The sequence below is a fragment of the Dama dama genome, chromosome 2, assembly GCF_033118175.1.
Source record: "Dama dama isolate Ldn47 chromosome 2, ASM3311817v1, whole genome shotgun sequence".
Lineage (NCBI taxonomy): Eukaryota > Metazoa > Chordata > Mammalia > Artiodactyla > Cervidae > Dama > Dama dama.
The window spans coordinates 606,151-623,787 of NC_083682.1; the positions used below are offsets into that span (position 1 = coordinate 606,151).

At 69.2% G+C, this 17,637-nt stretch overlaps 1 protein-coding gene across 5 annotated transcripts; it reads left to right on the plus strand.

Annotated features, from left to right (window-relative positions):
• Nucleotides 1-177: 177 nt before the first annotated feature.
• Nucleotides 178-16,563, plus strand: TSPAN4 (tetraspanin 4). 5 transcript variants are annotated; one of them, XM_061161126.1, is made up of 9 exons: nt 178-230; nt 4,600-4,691; nt 7,052-7,131; nt 13,544-13,735; nt 13,989-14,063; nt 14,869-14,991; nt 15,102-15,233; nt 15,325-15,408; nt 16,150-16,563. In XM_061161126.1, the coding sequence occupies exons 3-9, from the start codon at nt 7,069-7,071 to the stop codon at nt 16,216-16,218; spliced, it is 738 nt and encodes a 245-aa protein (XP_061017109.1). In that variant the 5' UTR covers nt 178-230; nt 4,600-4,691; nt 7,052-7,068; the 3' UTR covers nt 16,219-16,563. The 5 variants fall into 5 exon arrangements, with proteins under 5 accessions (XP_061017109.1, XP_061017116.1, XP_061017101.1 ...); XM_061161133.1 differs by lacking the exon at nt 178-230 and adding an exon at nt 751-888; XM_061161118.1 differs by lacking the exon at nt 178-230 and adding an exon at nt 1,242-1,427.
• Nucleotides 16,564-17,637: the final 1,074 nt, after the last annotated feature.

Here is a 17,637-nt window from a genome sequence, read left to right on the forward strand (position 1 = left end):
CCACCGCGACGGCGCCTCCTCAGCGCGGGTCCGGGGTCCGGGGTCCGGAACCCGGAGTCCAGGTCCGGGGTCAGGGGCGGGGGTGTGGGGCGGGTCCGCGGCAGGAGCCCCCCGCCCGCGCTTTGGTACGTCCCGGCCTACGGCGTCCGCGCGGGGCCGCAAGGGCCCGGCGGCGGCGTTCGCGTTCCTCGTGCCCGGCTGACTGACGCCGCGCGGCGGGCGCTAGGCAGGTACAGCGCCCCCGCCGGGACGCGGCGGAGTGCTGCAGGGCACGCTGCCCGCTGCCCGCTGCCCGCGCCCGAGCCGGACCCGCGCGAACTGGGGCCCCTAGCGCAGAGCCGCGTCTCAGCAACAAGTTGCGAGCGGGGTCTGGGGCGCGGAGAGTAGCCAGAGGGGCCAGGCAGGGGCGGCCTCTCCGCCTGGAGCCGCTGCCCGCGGGCACTCGGGGGTCTCTGCGCAGAGTCCGAGGGACCCTGGAGGTCGCCGCCTGGCCGGGTCGCCCGCACAGTAACGGTCCCGGCCCGGTAGCTGCCCGTATCCCTGGCGGCGGGCGGGCGCGGGGCGACCCAGCCAGTGGGGGGCTCTGGCCGGCGCCGTGGTCAGCTTGGCCCCCCGCTTGCCTTCTTCCCGGGGGAGGCGCTGGCGGCCCAGGTCCCAGTCCGCGCTCGGCTGGGGCGGGCGCCTGTGACCCGGGAGCGCCGGCTCTGAGGGTCGGGACGGCGCTCGGGGTGTCTTTTGAGCTGAGACTTGAAGAGCGAGCCGGGCAGACGCCGGCGAAGGGACCCCGGGCTGAGGCCGGAGGCCGTCCCTGCGGGACAGAAGCTGTGGGAGCTGGAGGCGGTGGGGTTTAAAGGGAGCTGGGGGGTGTGCCTCCGGAAGTGGCGAGAGGTGAGCCCCCTGATCCTGTGACTGGGGGCTGGGGGAGGGCCGCGCACTGAGAAGCAAGGAAGGCTCCCTGGAGGAGGCGGGCTTTGGGCTGAGGAGGGTGGCCTGGGCACGGTGGGGCCCGTGACCCAGGCACCTAGGCAGGGTCTCCTCACGTTTGCTGGCCTGGGGCGTCAGGGTCTCTGGTTGGTGCGGGTGGGCCCGCGTTGGGTCCCAGGCGTCAGCGCAGAGTCCTCCTGGGGTGGGTGGTGGACTCTGGCTGTAGGCGAGGGGCAGGGAGGTGGAGATCCTGGGGTCCTTGGGAGGCTGGCCAGCGCTTCTGCCAGTCTGGAGTTTGGCCCTGGCCGCCCGCCCCAGTGGCGTTCACTGTCCCGCACCCTGGCACGTGCGGAGCCACGAGCAGAAGCCACTTCCCTGCCCTGCCTGCCCCCCTTCCCAGGCTGACTGGACGCACATCCTGTCCCCGCCTGGGATGGGGCCTTGAGTCACAGCGGCCTGGGGTGGACCCAGGCTCGGCTGCAGAGGCGGCTGCGTCTGCGGAGGTGAGGGGGACAGGCAGGATCTGGGGTGCCAGGCGGGGGGCTCTTCTGGAGCAGGGGTGGATGTGCGTGGGCTTCCTGGGGGAGGGGCCCCTGGTCCACCGCACCCCGCTCTGGCCCAGCGGTTGTTTACTCCCAGAGACTGAGGGGCCGGAGAGCCAAGTTGACATTCCTGGAATTCTGAGAACTGCGTGTGGATTTGGGGGGGGGGACTCCTCCCTGCAGCTCCCTGGTTTCCCAGGAGGGGCTTGCTGAGCAGCGTGGTGGCACCGGCCACCAGCACACATGTGCTCAGAGGCCCCTTGGGGCACTTGCCCTCCGTGCCCACTCCGCCCTGGCTCAGGCCTGGCCAGGCTGGACCTGAGGACCCTGGGGGGCCTCACCTCAGCCTTCTCCCCCGCTGGGCCTTCTCCGTCCCCTGTGGGTGCTGGGGGGGCAGGCTGGGCGTAGTCCAGCTGTCCTCAGGGTGGGCAGGGGCAGAGAGCGACCCAGAGGCCTGGCGCACTGGTCGGGGCGTGGAGGGGTGGGACAGGCCTGTGGCGGGGGCCCTGGGGGTGAGCGCAGATGTGGCCCAGACCCCGGGCTGGCCCGGAGATGGGCAGGGAGAGTGAGGTGCTGGGTTTCCGAGGAGGCGGGGTCCTTCCCCCAGAGGCAGGGGCACAGGGCGGGAGGGCGGTGCTCATATGTGGTCTGGAACCCGTGCTCCCTGCTTCCTGCCAGAAGAGGGTCACTTCAGGGCAGGCGGGGGACAAGGGGAAACCCATGATCCAAACTTCAGCTGCTGAGACCCTGTGGCCCGGGTGTTGTCCTGGAAACACCACCTGGGAGATGGAGCTGCCCGGGAGGCAGCTGACCCTGCGCCCTGTCCCGGACCACAGCCTCGGCCTCCCCTTCTATGAGGTGGGGGTCTGGAGGCCGTCCAGCTGGAGGGGCGGGGGTCCCAGCTCAGCCCTGAGCATCCGAGCTCTGGCTGCTCTGGGTAGGCTGTGCTCACACCTGGGGGGCGGTGTGGTGAGCGGGGTGCGTGGATACCTTGTCGGGGTTTGATGGGGTATTCGCCCACCTGCTGCACCCGCAGTGACCCTCTGGGCCCCGGGGACTGGGGTAGCAGGCGGTGTTTGCAGGCCAACTGTGCAACCTAGTGACCGTGGACGGGCCGGGCCCTTGAGGATGGCCTGCTCGGCCATGCCTGGGGCTCCCTGTGGGCACTGGTGTGTAGGGGGCGTGCTGGGCTGGGGTGTCAGTGCCCGGGTGGGGAAGAGGGCTGCCAGGCCCCAGGGTGGTGGGAGGGTCCTGAGCTCGGGTTGGCCTCACTGGGCCTGGGGAACTGCTGGAGGCCCCTGGGTGGCCTCTTCCACAGGGACCCCTCCCCTGGAGGCAGTGTCTTCCAGCCCAGGGGGAGGAGAGCCTGTGGGCCTGGGTGCTCGCACGCCCCTCCCCCGGGGCCGGGGGCTGAAGCGGCAGCAGGAAGGCTGGCTCCAAAGGCCTGTTTGTGTTGGCGGGGCCTCCTGGCTCCTCGCAGCCACCTCGGAGCCGACAACCTGGGGGCCCGGGCTGGGCGGCCGCTCCGCTCTGCACCCTGAGCTGCGGACGGGCTCGTGGGCCCGTCCACCCCAGGCCTCCGAGGCCACGGGGCCAGCACTTTCGGTGTTCGGGAAGGTCCTCCTCTGAGTTGGGCCTTGGTCTGGCCAGGTAGGTGCCCACCCTTCTGGACTTCCTCCAGTTCCGGGCCCCAGAGGGTCCCAGAGGCCCAGCCCAGGGCTGGCAGGCTGGGCTAGGGCTGTCTTGGGCTTCTTGTGTCTGCCCCATCCCAATTGCCTGGTCTGCGTGTTATTCTGGGCACCATGGCCTGTGGGGTCCTGCGCACAGAGGAGGCCCAGAGCAAGCTGGGAGGCAGGAGGCTTCCTGGAGGAGGAGGCCGGGCTAGGTGAGGTGCGGGGGTCCTGTCCAGTCCTGTCTGGCCCTGCAGCCGCCCCTCCGACTGCAGGCTTGAGTCTGGGCTGCCCGGGATAAGGGTGGGGCCCTGGATTCACGGAGGGGCATGGCGGTCACCTGTGGAGGGTCCCAGGGCTGCCCTGGGTGGGGGTCTAGGGGGGGTCGGTGGCTGGGAGGGGTGCGGGTGGAGCTGCCCCTCAGGGTCTGGCTGGGAGGCCACCCGCTGAGCCCAGGTCTGGGGGGTGCGGCTGTGAAGGCGGCCTCAGGCCTGGGAGTGGGGGGCGGGGGGCATGGGTTTCAGTGTCCACAGCATTGCTGTGAGCTCCTGGGAGGGGCTCATCAGAGAACACGGTGGGGGGGTCCCCCTCGCGCCCCTGCCCTCCGTACTTCTGGGTCTGAACCCCTCCCTGGACGCGTCCTCCCAGGGCGCAGGGGCACAGGGGTCGCTGAGGCGGGGGTGGGGTCCCGGGCCTGGTCTGGGTGCCTCCTTTCTTGCAGCGGTGGGTGGGAGGGGACGGGTCTCAGGTTGCCAGGCTTCCACCCGCTCAGTGGCTTCGTGTCTGCCGCAGGTGTGGGTTTGAGAGGACACGCAGCAGCGGGTGGCCCAGGAGGGAGTGGATGTGGGGGTGGGCAGGGGCGGGGGGCGCATGAGCCTCTGCTGTCTGCTGCCAGCTGCTGGAAAGACCACCAGCCCCCCCGCCCCCGCCGGGCTGCAGGGAGCCCCTGTCCGAGGGGTCAGGCGTGGGGGGGCGGAGTGTGACCCTGGCCCTCCTCCCCCGCAATCCCTGGCTGGTAATGGTGACAGAGTCCCCTGCTCTGCGTGAGTGCATTAAGGGCAGATTAATGGGCCTCGTGACTCATCGCTGGCTGGCTCCATGGGGAGGCTGGGGGCTCAGGACATCCATCTCTGGGAAGCGGGAGGGCGCGGGGTGCAGGGCCCTGAGGGATGTGGACCCTCAGGTGGGGCTCCGGGCTGCAGGGCCGCCGGGGGCTGGATGGCCTTCAGTCTGCTGACCACGTGTGTTCCCCGTGCATGTACCCACATGGGCACGCTTGTGCCTCCGGGCACCTTAGAGGGTGGGGAGGCAGCCCCAGGGTCGGGCCATGAGTCTGAGCATGCCACCCCCTGCCCCCAGCTGGCCCTCTGTCCCCGCAGGGACCCCACCCCGGGTGCAGAGACCCCGTGGAGGCTGGAATGAGGCACAGCGCGGCCTCCACTCCACCTGTCTTCCCTCCACAGGCTGCGGCTTTGGCCTTGCTGACTGCTCGCCTGCCGGCTGGCTGGCCCTCAAGGCCATCGGGCACCGCCCACCTTCTTCCCCGGCAAGTCAGGTAGGGCAGGGCCTGCGGTGGGGCGGCGGGGCGGCTCCACCATGCCTGGCCCAAGGGCCTCGCTGGCGGAGGCTCTCCTATTCCCGGGACAGACCGGGACTAAGCCAGCCCAGTGTGACCCTGTTGGCATGTGTCACTGGGGTCCCGCTGCTGGGGGAACTGCTGGACGTCGGGGACGGGGTCCCGGGGCTGGCGGCGACCTTGTGCTCACATCTGTGTTCCCGCTGGCCCCGGCATCCTTGGTTGTCTCCTGGGTGAATCTCAGCTCAGGCTCAGCGGCTCACCAGGGTGGGGGGTGGACTGGAGCAGGGTTTTAGAAACTGGACAGGGTTTTCAGGAGTCCTGGGGCATTGGCATGGTGTTGGCCGAGTGAGGCAGGGGAGAGGGCACCCTGGGTGCTGGGCCCCTTGTGGGAGCCAGCCAGCCTTGCAGTAGGCTGAGGGGTGGAGGGGAGGCTCCGGCCCCCGTCCTGTCCTCAGAGGCACTGCCCTTCAGCCTGCCTGCTCTCAGGGCCCTGAGTGGCCGTCCCTGGCTTGGGCGTGTGGGCTGGCAGAGTTGGGGCAAGGGGGAGGTGGCCAGAGGCTGCTGGGAGCCCCCAGGATCTCCAGGGGTCACCGCTGCCACTTGCTGCCTCTGCAGAGCTGCGGCCAGCGGTCTCTGCAGAGCCAGCATGGGCACCCTCCACAGCCCGCGTCGCCACTGGGCCCTGGTCGGCGGCGTGCCCCTTCTCGGGCCCAGCAGGGCTCAGGCTCAGCTTCCTCACTCTCACTTTGTCGCCTACCCCCCCAACTTTTTCTCCCTTCCCCCTTCCCTCCCCCGTGCCTTCCTTCCCTCTGAGTTCTACTGACCTTGGGCGAGTCCTTCCCTCTTTCGACTTCAGCTTCCTAGACCATCTGTCGGGTGGGTGCTGCCCTGGGTGGCCTTGGTGGCCGGGTAGACCCAGTCTAGGACGGGGGGCTTCCCTGCCTGTGGCACCATCCTCCCCGGGGGGCTGGGCCCCCTGCTGAACCGAGGGGAGGAGGGGGGCTGCAGGCGGGAGGGGAGGGGGCATCTGGGCCTCGGGCAGGGGTCTTCCCTCCACACCCAGGGCGTCCACCAGTGGGGTGGGCTGTGGGGGCGCAGCGGAGGGGCGTCTGTCCCGCCTGCCCGAAGCAGCACAGGCACACAGCACTCTGCCTGTGCAAGGGGCCTCGGAGCTCGAGTGTGCTGCCGCGAGGGGCTGGTGCAACGTGACAGTCAGGGCACCTTGGTCAGAGATTACGGAGACTCTCAAGACAGTGGCAGCAGCGTGTTCCACCCGCGAGGGGTCCTATGTGACTGCACGTTGCACATGCCCGGAAGACAGGACCAGGGCAGGGGCAGAGGGGTCCCATGGGCTCGGGACCTGGAGTCTCTGGCCTGCCTTGGGCCCATTGATGACTCCTGCGCCCCTGTGTCTGGCTCCCTCAGTCTGAACACATCCGCTCCTGCCTGGCAGGGTGACCACCCTCCCGGTGCCCCGGGGGCCCCAGAGCGCCCTCCCGGCTTCTTCTCCCTGCCCCGGCCCCTCCCAGAGGCTTGTCTTTCCAGTCGCCCCTCTGCCTGCTCTCCCGGGACCGCCCCCGGCTTGGGTCCCCAGGCTGACTCAGGGCCCCGCGCAGCCCTCGCTGGCCCGGGGTGGGCCTCTGGTGCACTCTGGGTGTGTTCGGGCTGCGCCCCTTGCGCTGCCTCGATCTGGGCGGAGGACCAGAGTTGCCCCCCGTCGCCCTCAGACAGCAAGTGGGTCACCCCTCATCTGCAAAGCGCTTTGCATTTCGCATGTGGTCGGAGGCCGCCGAACCCGGCCGCCAGCGGGGTCTCGGTGCGCTGCGGCTTCCGGGGACGGCCGGGGCTGGGAGCTGCCGGGCCGCGCGCCCCCAGCCCCCTCCGGCGCTCTGCGGGCGGGCGGAGGAGCGGCGGGCGGGGCGCGCCGGGGGCGGGGTCCGCGGGGGGCGGGCCGGGGGCGGGCCGGGGCTGCGATTGGCCGGCGCCGGCCGGAGCGGCGGGGCGGGGTCCGCGCGGGCAAGGCCGGCCGGGCTACGGCGCGCGGGCAGGTGTCCGCGGCCCGCCGCGGGTCCGAGTGGAGCGGCGCGCCGGGTGTCCCCGCGGGCCGGGGCGGGGAGCCCGGCGGCCCCGCGCGATGCGCCGATCGAGCACGGACGAGTCCACGTACCGGCGCAGCCCGTCGCCACCGGGCAAGGAGCCGGGCTTCGCGCGCGGCGGCCCCTTCTTCGGCCTGCACGCCAGCCCCGGCCCCAAGGCGGCCCAGGCGCGCTACACGTCGCCCAAGGGCAACAAGTACGTGGTCTTCTACCTGGACCTGTCCTTCATCTTCCTCCTAGAGCTGAAGCGCTGCAGCATGGCGCGCGGCTGCCTGCAGGGCGTCAAGTACCTCATGTTCGCCTTCAACCTGCTCTTCTGGGTGAGTGGCGGCGGCCCGGGTCGCCGCTCCCAATGGGGGCGGTAGGGGGGAGGGGACACTCGGGACGCTGGCTGGGGGTGTGCCTGGGGTCGCTGGGGCCAGGGCGGCGCGGCTCCTGGGGGTTCCGGTACTGCTGGGGTCCACCGAGTCTGCACCCTGGTCGGCCGCCCTGCGTCCCCACCGCTCTGTCTCTTGCTGAGACCGGACGTGTCCCGCACCTGCCCCGGGGTGGCGTGGGGCCCTGCGCTTGCCCTCTGCTGGGCCGCTGGCTCCTTCCCCTCCGCCGCGCCCTCGCTCTTCGTGGGCACAGCCTCCCCAGCAGACCGGCCTTCCTGGCTCCAGGGAGCGCACTTGCAGAGGGGCTGGGCGGAGGTGGGTGGCGGCTGGGGATGGGAGGGTGAGCCCTCTGCTGGACCGGCTCCTCGGCAGGACAGGGGCTGGGGGCCAGCGGGAGAACTGTCGGACCCCTCTGCTGTGCCTCCAGCCAGGCGGGGCGCTTCTCTAACTTTATCTAAGGTGGCTGGGTTTGCTCAGATGAGGTGCCTGTGTCCAGGGTCAGAGCTGTTGGTGCTCTGGGGGGCCCCCTCCCTTGAAAAACCCAAACACTGGAGGACAGAGTTGCCGTCCAGACCCAGGTGGCGGGCTGGGCGCGCCTGCAGGGGTGCCATAATTGCACTGGGAGCAAACCCGGCCGGGCCTGGGGCCCACCATCCGGGCTGCGGGGCCTGCGGAGAGATGATGCCAAGGTCATGGCTGCTCCATCGTTAATTCCCCACGCTGCTCTCCTTCCACGGTGGGAGCATGGGGGCGTGGCTGTCCCTCCTGCGGGGGCTCTGGACCCCAGAAGGAGGCCGCCGACTGTAACTCGTTCGCCTGAGCTCCACTTACCTCGAAAGGCTCAGAAAGCACCACCTTGCTGCACCTCCCGTCTCTCCTGGGCTCTGGCCTAAGAAGTAGGGGGTTGCTCGGAGGGGCAGGAGGCTCCTGCCCTAGTTGCCCACCTCCCCAGGCGTCACTTGAAGGGTCGTACTCTGCAAGGGGCTCCTGGGAGGGGCCAGACCCAGGCTGGAGCTGAGAAGTCCCCAGAGGACAGGAGTGAGCAGCAGAGGTGGCTGAGGCTGAGCTCTGCCCAGGCGCATGGGGTGTGACCTTCTCCTCCTTGGGGGACGCTGGCCAGGAGCGGGGGACGCTGGTCAGGAGTGGGGACACTGGCCAGGAGTGGGGGACGCTGGCCAGGAGGGGGGTACGCTGGTCAGGAGCGGGGGACACTGGTCAGGAGCGGGGGACGCTGGTCGTGAGTGGGGACACTGGTCAGGAGCGGGAGACGCTGGCCAGGAGCGGGGGACGCTGGCCAGGAGCGGGGGACACTGGTGTGTGAGCGGTGAGCCGCTGGCAGGGTCCGTCTGCCCCGGGCAGTGTGAGGGGAGCGGGCTGCGGATGGCTGTGTGACTGGTGAGCAGGAAGGGTGGGCGGCGGCAGGGGGAGGTCCCGGAGGGGGGGCGGGGCAGGACCTGCTTCTCCCCCACTTCCGGCCTCCTCGGAGACAGGGGTATCTGCTTGTTGGGAGGAGGAGAGGGGGCCCTCGAGGGGCCTGTGCCTGGGGGGCAGCCCCCCGAATGGCCCGGGGATCTGTCTCTGCCCTGTGAACCCCGAAGGCGCCTCCACACCAGCCGCAGGGTGGACACGCCCCACTGATGCCTGCCGTGGATGCCGTCTCCTGCCCCGGAAAGAACAAATCAGGAAACCCTGGGGACCCTCTCCAGAGCTAGGAAATCCAATCCTTTTATTATCCAATTACACTTCGCGGCCAAGCGCCCTGGGCCGGGGGGCTGGCTCGGCCCCTCCACACCCCACCTTGGTGTCCGGCGGCCTCGGAGGCCTGGGGTCAGAGGGGGGACCCCCGGGAAACACGCTGAGGCCAGGGGTGGTGAGTGTGACCGGGGGCTGGCTAGATCCCCACCCTGTCGGCCCCTGTGCAGCCGGGCCCTTGTGCTGCTAACGAGGCTGCGGGGGGTGGGCCAGAGCCCCCCTTTCTCGGGACCAGCACCGTTGCTCTCTGGGGGTGCTGAGCCCCCACTGGAGGTATTTTTGCCCCTGCTGTTTCCCACTCGGGAGAAGTCCCACTCCAGAGAAGCTGAGGGGAGGTGGAATGCCGCTTGCAGGTCAATGTGCAGTGACCCCCCCCCCCCCGCCACCGCCCCGTGGCTCCCTCTTGCCTGCAGCCCGGCAGGGCACACTTGTCTTTGAGTCGCCCCGGAGCCCCCTTCTCCACTGCAGACCCTGCCGGGCCCACCCCGCACACTGGGCGCTCTCCTCCTGGGCCTAAGCCAGCCTCTCCGGCAGTGCCTTCTGCCCCTCCGTCCGTCCCTGGGGGCTCTGGCTGAGGGTGGGCAGGGGGCTGGCTCTGGAGGTAAGCGTGCTGTGCTGGACGGACTTCCCCTGGGGGCTCCTGGATGGGGTCCGGAAGGGCTGGGCTGGGGCCTCCAGCCTCAGGTCCTCGTGTGGATCTGCTGGGTCCCATGTGGCCTGCGGGTCAAGAGCGCGGCTCAGGAGTTGATGGTATCCCTGGGGCTTGCGAAGGGGCGCCCTGAGATGGAGCCTGGAAGGCCCCGGCGGGCTGCAAGGGGCACCGGGGAGGGGTGAGGCCCAGGTGCCGGCCGACCCCCAGACTCTCCTCCCACCCAGGGCCGCCGGGCCCTCCCGGGGAGGCACAGCCCCTCTGGGGACACCGCTGCCTTCCAGGGGCACCGCTGCTTTCCAGGCGTGCAGGCGGTGGGCAGCCTAGGGCTAGGGTCCCCGCGTCAGTGCTGTCTCCTGGGGAGGAGGGCTGTGTGCGGGCTCAGGAGGTGGTGGTGGGTCTCAGCAGCTCCTGGGCACTCTCCCTACCCCTCCCCAGCTCCGGGTGGGTGCTCAGGGCTCCCCGGGACAGTTTCTGCAGCCCTCGGGGTGATCTTGGCGGTGGGGGTGGTCCTGAGTGGAGGCAGGACCGATTCTGAAAGGTGAAGGTGCTCCTGTGACTGGCTGGGCCTCAGCCTGCAGCCCGGCCGCTCCTGGGTGTGGTCAGCTTCGCTGCGGTCCCCCAGCCCCGTCCAGGCAGGAGCGCTCCCTGCCCCGCCTCCCCTGCAACGTGGGCCGGGCCCGCCTGTGGTGCTGCGGTGGGAGCCGTGCCTGCTCCCGTCGTCTGCTGCCCGGGCTTCTCCACTCTCTGTGGATCCTGCGTCCCCCACCAGCCCAGGGGCGCTTGGTCTTCCCCTTTGACGAGCTGCCTGGCCCAGGTGTCCTGGGCCGCTGGAAGAGGGGCCCAAGGGCCCAAGGGCCCTGCAGACCTGGGACCACCTCCCCCAGCGCCCCTGCCGCCAGGGAAACAGGCAGGCCGAGGGGCCCTGCTGGAGGTCATGGGGCAGGGTGGGGGTCTGTGGACCTCAGACCACGTGACTGCTCTTGGCTTGGGCCTTCTTGGGGGGCTGGGGGCAACTGTGTGTCCTGGTTCGCTTTCTTCCTGCAGCGGGGAGGGGGCGGGGCGGTGGGGGTCCTGCTGCCGGCGACCACAAGCCAGGGTGGGTGGGCAGCGAGTGTGGGAAGTCGGGCTCCTTGGCCGTCCCGGTCAGGTCAGGGGTCAGGATGCCACAGGGTGGCTGTCCGGCATGAGGCCCGTCCCTGGGACCAGCAGCTGGAAGACAGGCCTCTGGGGCCCAGGGTTGGTGCCCTGTGGAGGCAGCGGTGGGTCTCCCTATCCCAGACCCACCGGCACGCCAGCCCCGCTGATCAGGGACTGGGTGGCTTCTCACATGATTGGGGGTGGCAGCAGTTAGTCAGGGGCCCCTGGGAACTCTGTTTGGGGCAGAGAGGTGTGGCTTCAGCCCCTAAGGGGGCCGGGGGGCAGTGGAGAGGCCCCAGGGCCTATGTGGGCGGAAGGGGTGCAGCCCTAGCTCCCTGCTGAAGTCCGGCCCGTCTGCTCCCCAGCTGCCCCAGAAGGGCAGCCCCCTCCTCTCGGACACCAGCCTCAGGAGGGTTGGTGGGCTGGAGCCGGCCCCTGTCCCAGAGCCTGGAGGGACGTGGGGCTTTCTGGAGTCTAAGGAAAACAGTTAGTCAGTTGCACAGATTCTTTGTTTTGGCCGCGTGGCACGTGGGCTCCTAGCTCCCGGACTGGACCAGGGGGTGTGCCCACTCCACTGCAAGTGCAGAGTCTTCCCCGCTGCGCCGCCAGGGCAGCCCCTCCATTGCACAGACTTTCCGCTCCCCACCAGGGTGGTGCACGAGCCTTGGCATTCGGGCCCCCAGCCCCCGCCCTGGGCACCTGCAGACCTGATTTCTAGCCCGGGGACAAGTTTTTCCATCCGTGAACTTCACAGGGATGGGCTCTTCCCTCCCCCTGGGGCTGTTCTTGGCTGGGAGGGGGGTGTCACACCCGCCCCCGTGCCCGGCCCCACCCCCGAGATGGTGCCAGCTGCCCGGTGAGGGGCTTCTGACACAGGCTTGGCCCCTGTGGGCACCAGGCCCTCCACCACGTTCCAAGGATTGGGCCAGCTGCCCGGCCATCTGCCACGCCAAGCCACGTGACTGGAGGGCTGGCGCCCCCCGTGGGCCTCACCAAGGGGCCCCACCTGCCTAGCCCTAGGCCAGTCCCCAAAACATGGACAAGACAGATGGCAGGAGGTGGGGCATGCGTGCCAGGCTGGGCGCAGGGGCAGCGTGTGCGCTCTAAGTGTGAGAGCGGGACAAGGACGCCCTGGGGGCTGCGGGGCTGGCATGGGCACCCCGGGGGCGCTGCCGTGGGGGGTCTGCTCCTGGGCCCCAGCGGGGCTGGGGAGGGGCAGGGAGGACATGGGTGGGGTGGGGTGGAGCCCCCTGCCCACTGCTGCCCGCCGCCCTGTCCTGGGAGGGACCCAGGCCCTTCTGCGTTTGCTCCTCTGTCTGGGTCTCCCACGGCCCGTTTCCCCCGTACTCGGAGGCTGTAATTTTCCTGCCAAAATGTTTTAAAAGCTGCCTACACAGAAGCAGCTTCACAATTACAGGTAATTTTCTTACCCATGTGCCCACATCGCGTTCGCGCTGTTGCTGGTGACTGGTCTGTGCCTGAGTGTGGAGGGCCGGGTGACGTGTCTGGGTGTTGTCGTGGGCCGGGTCCGCGTCACGGCGTGTGAGGCCGCCCTGGGTGACGCCCCTCCGGGTGGGCCCAGGCCCTGCAGGACGCTCCCCCCAGATGCCCTCCCATGACCTCCCCCGGGTCCCCGTGGGGCCAGGGGCTTGGAGGCGCTCGTCCTGCGGAATGGAGCCGTCCACACTGACCTCGAGGGCGGGGCCGGCTGGCTGCCTGTTGGGTTTTAGAGGATGGTGCTCCCCTCTGCTCAGAGGCAGCCCCGCACGCCCACGAGCGCCGGCCTGGGGCTGAGCCCCTGGAGTGGGAAAGGGTGCTGCGCAGTCAGCGGGGACGAGCAGGCGTGGGACCAGGGTGCCCGCTTCAGCTTCCTCCGGGGGGGCAGCCCCCACCCCTGGCCTGGGTCCCCCCTCTGCTGAGACTCTGGGCAGAGGCCAGGGGAGCCTGTCCGTGTGTGTGGTCCACACGGGCGCCCCAGGTGCCCCAGGAGAGCCCGGGGACCTGGGGTGGCCCTGGGCGCCCGTTTCCTGCCCATTGGCTGGTGGGAGGGCTGTGACCCGCGCCCGTCCCGGCCTCTTCAGGGTTCCCGGATGGTGCCCCCGGGCAGGGGCGGGTGCCCTGCTCCCTCAGGGCGGCCTTGCCTGCGGTCAGCACCGTGGACAGCTCTGTCCCGGTGCCTGGCGGGGGCCAGCCACGCGGGGGTCATCCTGCTCCCACAGGTGGGGCACACAGGCGTGCAGACGTTCCTTATGGGGACACACTCACATATGCACACGTCTCATTATGGGAATACACACACTCTCATACGTCTCCTTATGGGTACCCACACACTCATGTCTCATAATGGGGACACACACACACGTCTCCTTACAGCCAGCAGACCCTGCCCAGCCTGGACACACACACAGACACACACTTCCTTACGGTCAATAGACCCCACCAGCCTTGGGCTCGAGCTCCTGTTTCATCTTGGGGTGTCCCCGAGGGTTCAGAGTCCCAGCCGGGCTGCGGCAGCCCCCGTGGCCATGCTGGCCCGCCCCTGCCCCCCGGGGCCAGGCGTCTCCCTGGATTCATCACTGCCTGGCCTCCCCTGCCTCTTCTTCCTGTTTGAATTGATTTTTGTAAGGAGCAATTATGAAGTTCAGTAAAAGCTGCAGTGGTCAGGGGAGTGGGCTGGTGTGGGTTCGGGGGCGGCCCCTCCCGGGGGACGGCTGGGGCTGAGGATGTGTGGGGAGACCCGGCACGGGTGACGGGCCGGGCGGTCAGCGGGCACCTGGTGGGCTCCTCACCGTGTCCCCCTGTGTCCCGGCCCAGCTGGGCGGCTGCGGCATCCTCGGCGTGGGCATCTGGCTAGCGGCCACGCAGGGCAACTTCGCCACCCTGTCCTCCTCCTTCCCATCGCTGTCGGCCGCCAACCTGCTCATCGTCACCGGCACCTTTGTGATGGCCATCGGCTTCGTGGGCTGCATCGGGGCCATCAAGGAGAACAGATGCCTTCTGCTCACCGTGAGTCCAGTGGGGGAGCAGGCCGGGCGGGGGGCAGTCCTGATGGACGCACGTGTACACGCACCCCCACACATGTGCCAGGCAGAGCCCCTCCGACTGGTACTGGGCCTGTTTTCTGCGAGACCCCTCCCCCAGGACTCCCTCCCAGCTCCTGTCCCAGCCCTCTCGGCCCCCCAGGACCCTGTGCGGGGCGGCTGGGGCCTCCGTGCGGGCGGGCGGGCCGCGCGGCTGAGGCTGGTGGCCTGGCCCGCAGTTCTTCGTGGCGCTGCTGCTGGTGTTCCTGCTCGAGGCCTGCATCACCATCCTCTTCTTTGCCTACACTGACAAGGTACAGCTGCCCCGCAGCGGGCCTGGGGCTGCACCCTCCCACCGGCGAGGGGACAGGAGGGGCTGAGAACTGACCCCAGGGATCCCAGGTCTGCGTGGACAGACGCCGGCCCGGCCTGGCTCTGGTTGCAACCACAGGTCCTGGAGGCCAGGCCTGGGGGAGGCGCCAGGAAGTCTGAGCTCACAGATGGCCCTGTCTTCAGCTGTGTGTCAGCTCGATGGGGACGCCTCCCACCCCCCGCCGCCGCTTAATGACACATGTGAGGGTGCATTTACGGGTTTATTCTCTGGTTTTACCCCAACACTGTTATTTTTTGTTCATCTGGTTTAGCTCTGGCGGCTGGAGCTCTTTCTGTGGCTCCCACATCCCTTACCTGCTCCTCTGGCACTTCCCTCTCTGGTGCTAGGAGACACCCCCCAGGTCCATCTTGGGGGGCCCCTGCCCCAGCCCTGGAATCGGCCATTTCTCCAGGGAGCCTGGTTCCTTTATGGAGAACGAATGGTCTTAAGAACCAAGAGCTGGGCCTTGTAGGCCAGCCACGCGGAGCTGTGGGTCCTGGTGGGCATGTGCAGACGCTGCCCTGGGTGTTCGGTGTCCGTCTGTCTCCATCTGCAAGTTAACCACCAGAAGCTCGTGCTGACGTGTCTGCGTCCGACCCCGTGCTCAGCACGAGAGGCGCAGGGAGACCTTGGGGCGCCAGAGCCTGGCGGCGCCTTCTGGGAGGGGTGACTGCGGGGAGGGGGAGGGAGGGCACCAGGGGCGGCGCGGGTGTGGGTTAGGCCGAGGTGGGTGGAGCTGGCCGCAGGGTGGCCCTGCCGTCCTGCAGATCGACAAGTATGCCCAGCGAGACCTGAAGAAGGGCCTGCACCTGTACGGCACTCCGGGCAACGTGGGCCTTACCAACGCCTGGAGCATCATCCAGACTGACGTGAGGCGTGGCGTGGCATGGCGGGGGTGGGACCCGGGTGGGGCCAGGAGGCGTGGCAGGACCCGGGCAGGGCCCCGTTCAGGCAGAGTCCCAACCCGCCTCTCCTGCAGTTCCGCTGCTGCGGGGTCTCCAACTACACTGACTGGTTCGAGGTCTACAATGCCACGCGCGTGCCTGACTCCTGCTGCCTGGAGTTCAGCGAGAGCTGCGGGCTGCACGCGCCTGGCACCTGGTGGAAAGCGGTGAGTCTGTGCCCTCCGGCTGGCCGTGGCCCGGGGTCGTGGGGGCGGAGGGCCGACCTCGCCACCCCCGTGACGCCGACTCTTCCCCCAGCCGTGTTACGAGACTGTGAAGATGTGGCTCCAGGAGAACCTGCTGGCTGTGGGCGTCTTCGGGCTGTGCACGGCCCTGGTACAGGTAGGAGGGACCCCACCCCAGCCCTGAGCCTAAAGAACAGGGCAGTGGGGAGTCTGGATCCCCGGCAGAGGTGCAGGGGGCCTCCCTGGGGATTGTCAGGGACAGCGTCCACGGGGAGGTGACCTGTGACGCCTCAGGGACAGACTCCTGAGCGGAGGGTCTGGTGTCCTGGATGGAAGCACAGCCCGGACACATCTGCAGAGGGCTGTGCGCCAGCTGTGTTCCCACACCCCTGCCCCGGGCTGTGTGTGTGTGGGGGTGGTCACAGGGCTGCCCGGTACAGAGCGAAGGTGAGCAGTGCAGACCCTGGTGAGGGGCCGGCCAGCCAGCCCCTGCTCCCCAACCTTCATGCGAGAGCTGAGTGCCAGCCCCCGGGGGAGCACAAGCAGTATCAGGGCAGCCCATCTCTGGGGTGCAAGCAGGGGTCACAGCCAGACACTCCCAGAGGGGTGATCTCAGTAGGATAGAGGGGTGGAGAGCAGCTGCTGGGGGCCCAGCCTGGAACCTCTGGGCCCTGAGACCAGCCAAGCCCAGGGTGGCCAAACCTACCCCAAGGGGACAGCAGGTCTGGGTCTGGGTCCAGCCCACGGGGTGCCTCTAGGCCTGTGCGGGGCACGCAGTGCTGGAGGCTTCCCAGGGGACGGGAGTTCCAGCCCACCTGGGATGCCGCGGGTGCAGTGATGGCACTGGCCGCTGGCCGTGGTCCTGAGTGGCCCTGCCCAGCCCTTGCTGTCCCCGCAGATCTTGGGCCTGACCTTCGCCATGACCATGTACTGCCAGGTGGTGAAGGCGGACACCTACTGTGCGTAGCTGCCCGCCACCCAGCTTCGCTGCCAAAGGACGTCGCCCACTGGGAGGCGGCCATGCCCCTGTCTGCCTCTCCTGCTGCAGGACCTCTCACCAGCCTCAGGAGCGCCATGCCCGAGTGGGCGGCCAACGACCAGCCACACATACCCCCGGGGCCGGGGTCTGCAGGGGTTTCTGGCGTTTTCCTCGTCCAAGTGTTCTCCACCAGCCCTGTCTGGGGCAGGGGGTGGGAGGTGAGGGGCGCCCCGCTGGCCCTGGTGCTGGAGACGGGCCACAGGCTGCTCCCCACACCCCACAGCGGGGCCGTGGCGGGCTCCGGGCACGTCTAATAAAGTGTGGGCAGCAGCCCCCCACGTGTCTTTCAGTGCCCTGACCCATGGGCCCTGCACCCACTCCCACAGCCTGGTACTTGGAGCGGGGCTCCCAGATGGGCACCCCCACCGCCTGCACGGGTTGGCAAGGAAGCCCAGGAGGTGGGCTCCAAGCTGCAGCAGAGAGGGGCCCCGAGTCTTGCTGACCCACCCACGGCCGGTGCTGTGGGCCCGTCTCTGTGCCCCGCTCCTGACATGGGGGTGCTCCCCCAGCCTCAGGGCTGCCTCCTCCCCCAGGGGTGTCCTTCTGAAAGGCGCTCAGCCCCATCTTTGCCATTCTTTCTAGTCACATCTTGTTCCTGGAAGCTTCATCCCTAAGTGTCACTCATGGGTTTTGTGAATAAAGTCAGGAGGGAAGCAGCTGTCACAGGGCCCAGACTGGGGAAACGGCTGAAGTGCCCAGAGGCACTCCCGGGCGCGGAGGCCAGGGGGAACCCCTCCTGGGCACCCAACCCTCCCCCTGGCTGAGGCAGGTTGCTGGCTCTGGCGCCCGCAGGCCCACCCTGCCGGCCACCCCCTCATGTCCCTTTGGTGCAGCATACCTTCCCTGAGGACCCCTGGGCGGCCACTGACCACCGCTCAGCTCAGACCACCAAGGGCGCCTGGCCCCTCCTGGCTCCCGGCCGCCCACCCCCGTCCTATCCCATCCCTGTGTCCCCCCTGTCCTCCGTGGAAGCCCCCAGAACACCAGAGGTGGTCAGAAGTAACTGCAGATACACACCCAGAACATCTCTAGGCGCCACAGGAAACCAGTGGGAGTGAGAACAGTCTGGCCAAACTTCCCAGCCCTGCCGGCGCCCTCTGCTCTGTTCCTGCGGCCCCGCTTGTGCTTCCATCCACCTCTGCCTGAGGCCCCTGCTTGGCGGGCTCTGCCAGCCCTGTGTCTCTCGGAGGACTTGCAGGCCTGTGACTGTTTCCCCTCTGCTCCACGGGGCACGTGGGGCCCTTGTCTCCAGGGCCCCCTATCCCCTGTGGATGCCCCCAAGGGTCCGGCCCCAGAACCCCCTTCCCAGCTCCCCGTGCCCTTTGCTGGTTCCCCCATCCTCCAACC

Excerpts from the sequence above, each read along its gene's own strand:
- TSPAN4 (XM_061161126.1), top strand. The coding sequence starts at position 7,069 with ATGGCGCGCGGCTGCCTGCAGGGCGTCAAGTACCTCATGTTCGCCTTC. Across the intron at positions 14,992-15,101 it reads GGAGCATCATCCAGACTGAC|TTCCGCTGCTGCGGGGTCTC; the intron begins GTGAGGCGTGGC and ends CCTCTCCTGCAG. Across the intron at positions 15,409-16,149 it reads TGTGCACGGCCCTGGTACAG|ATCTTGGGCCTGACCTTCGC; the intron begins GTAGGAGGGACC and ends CTGTCCCCGCAG.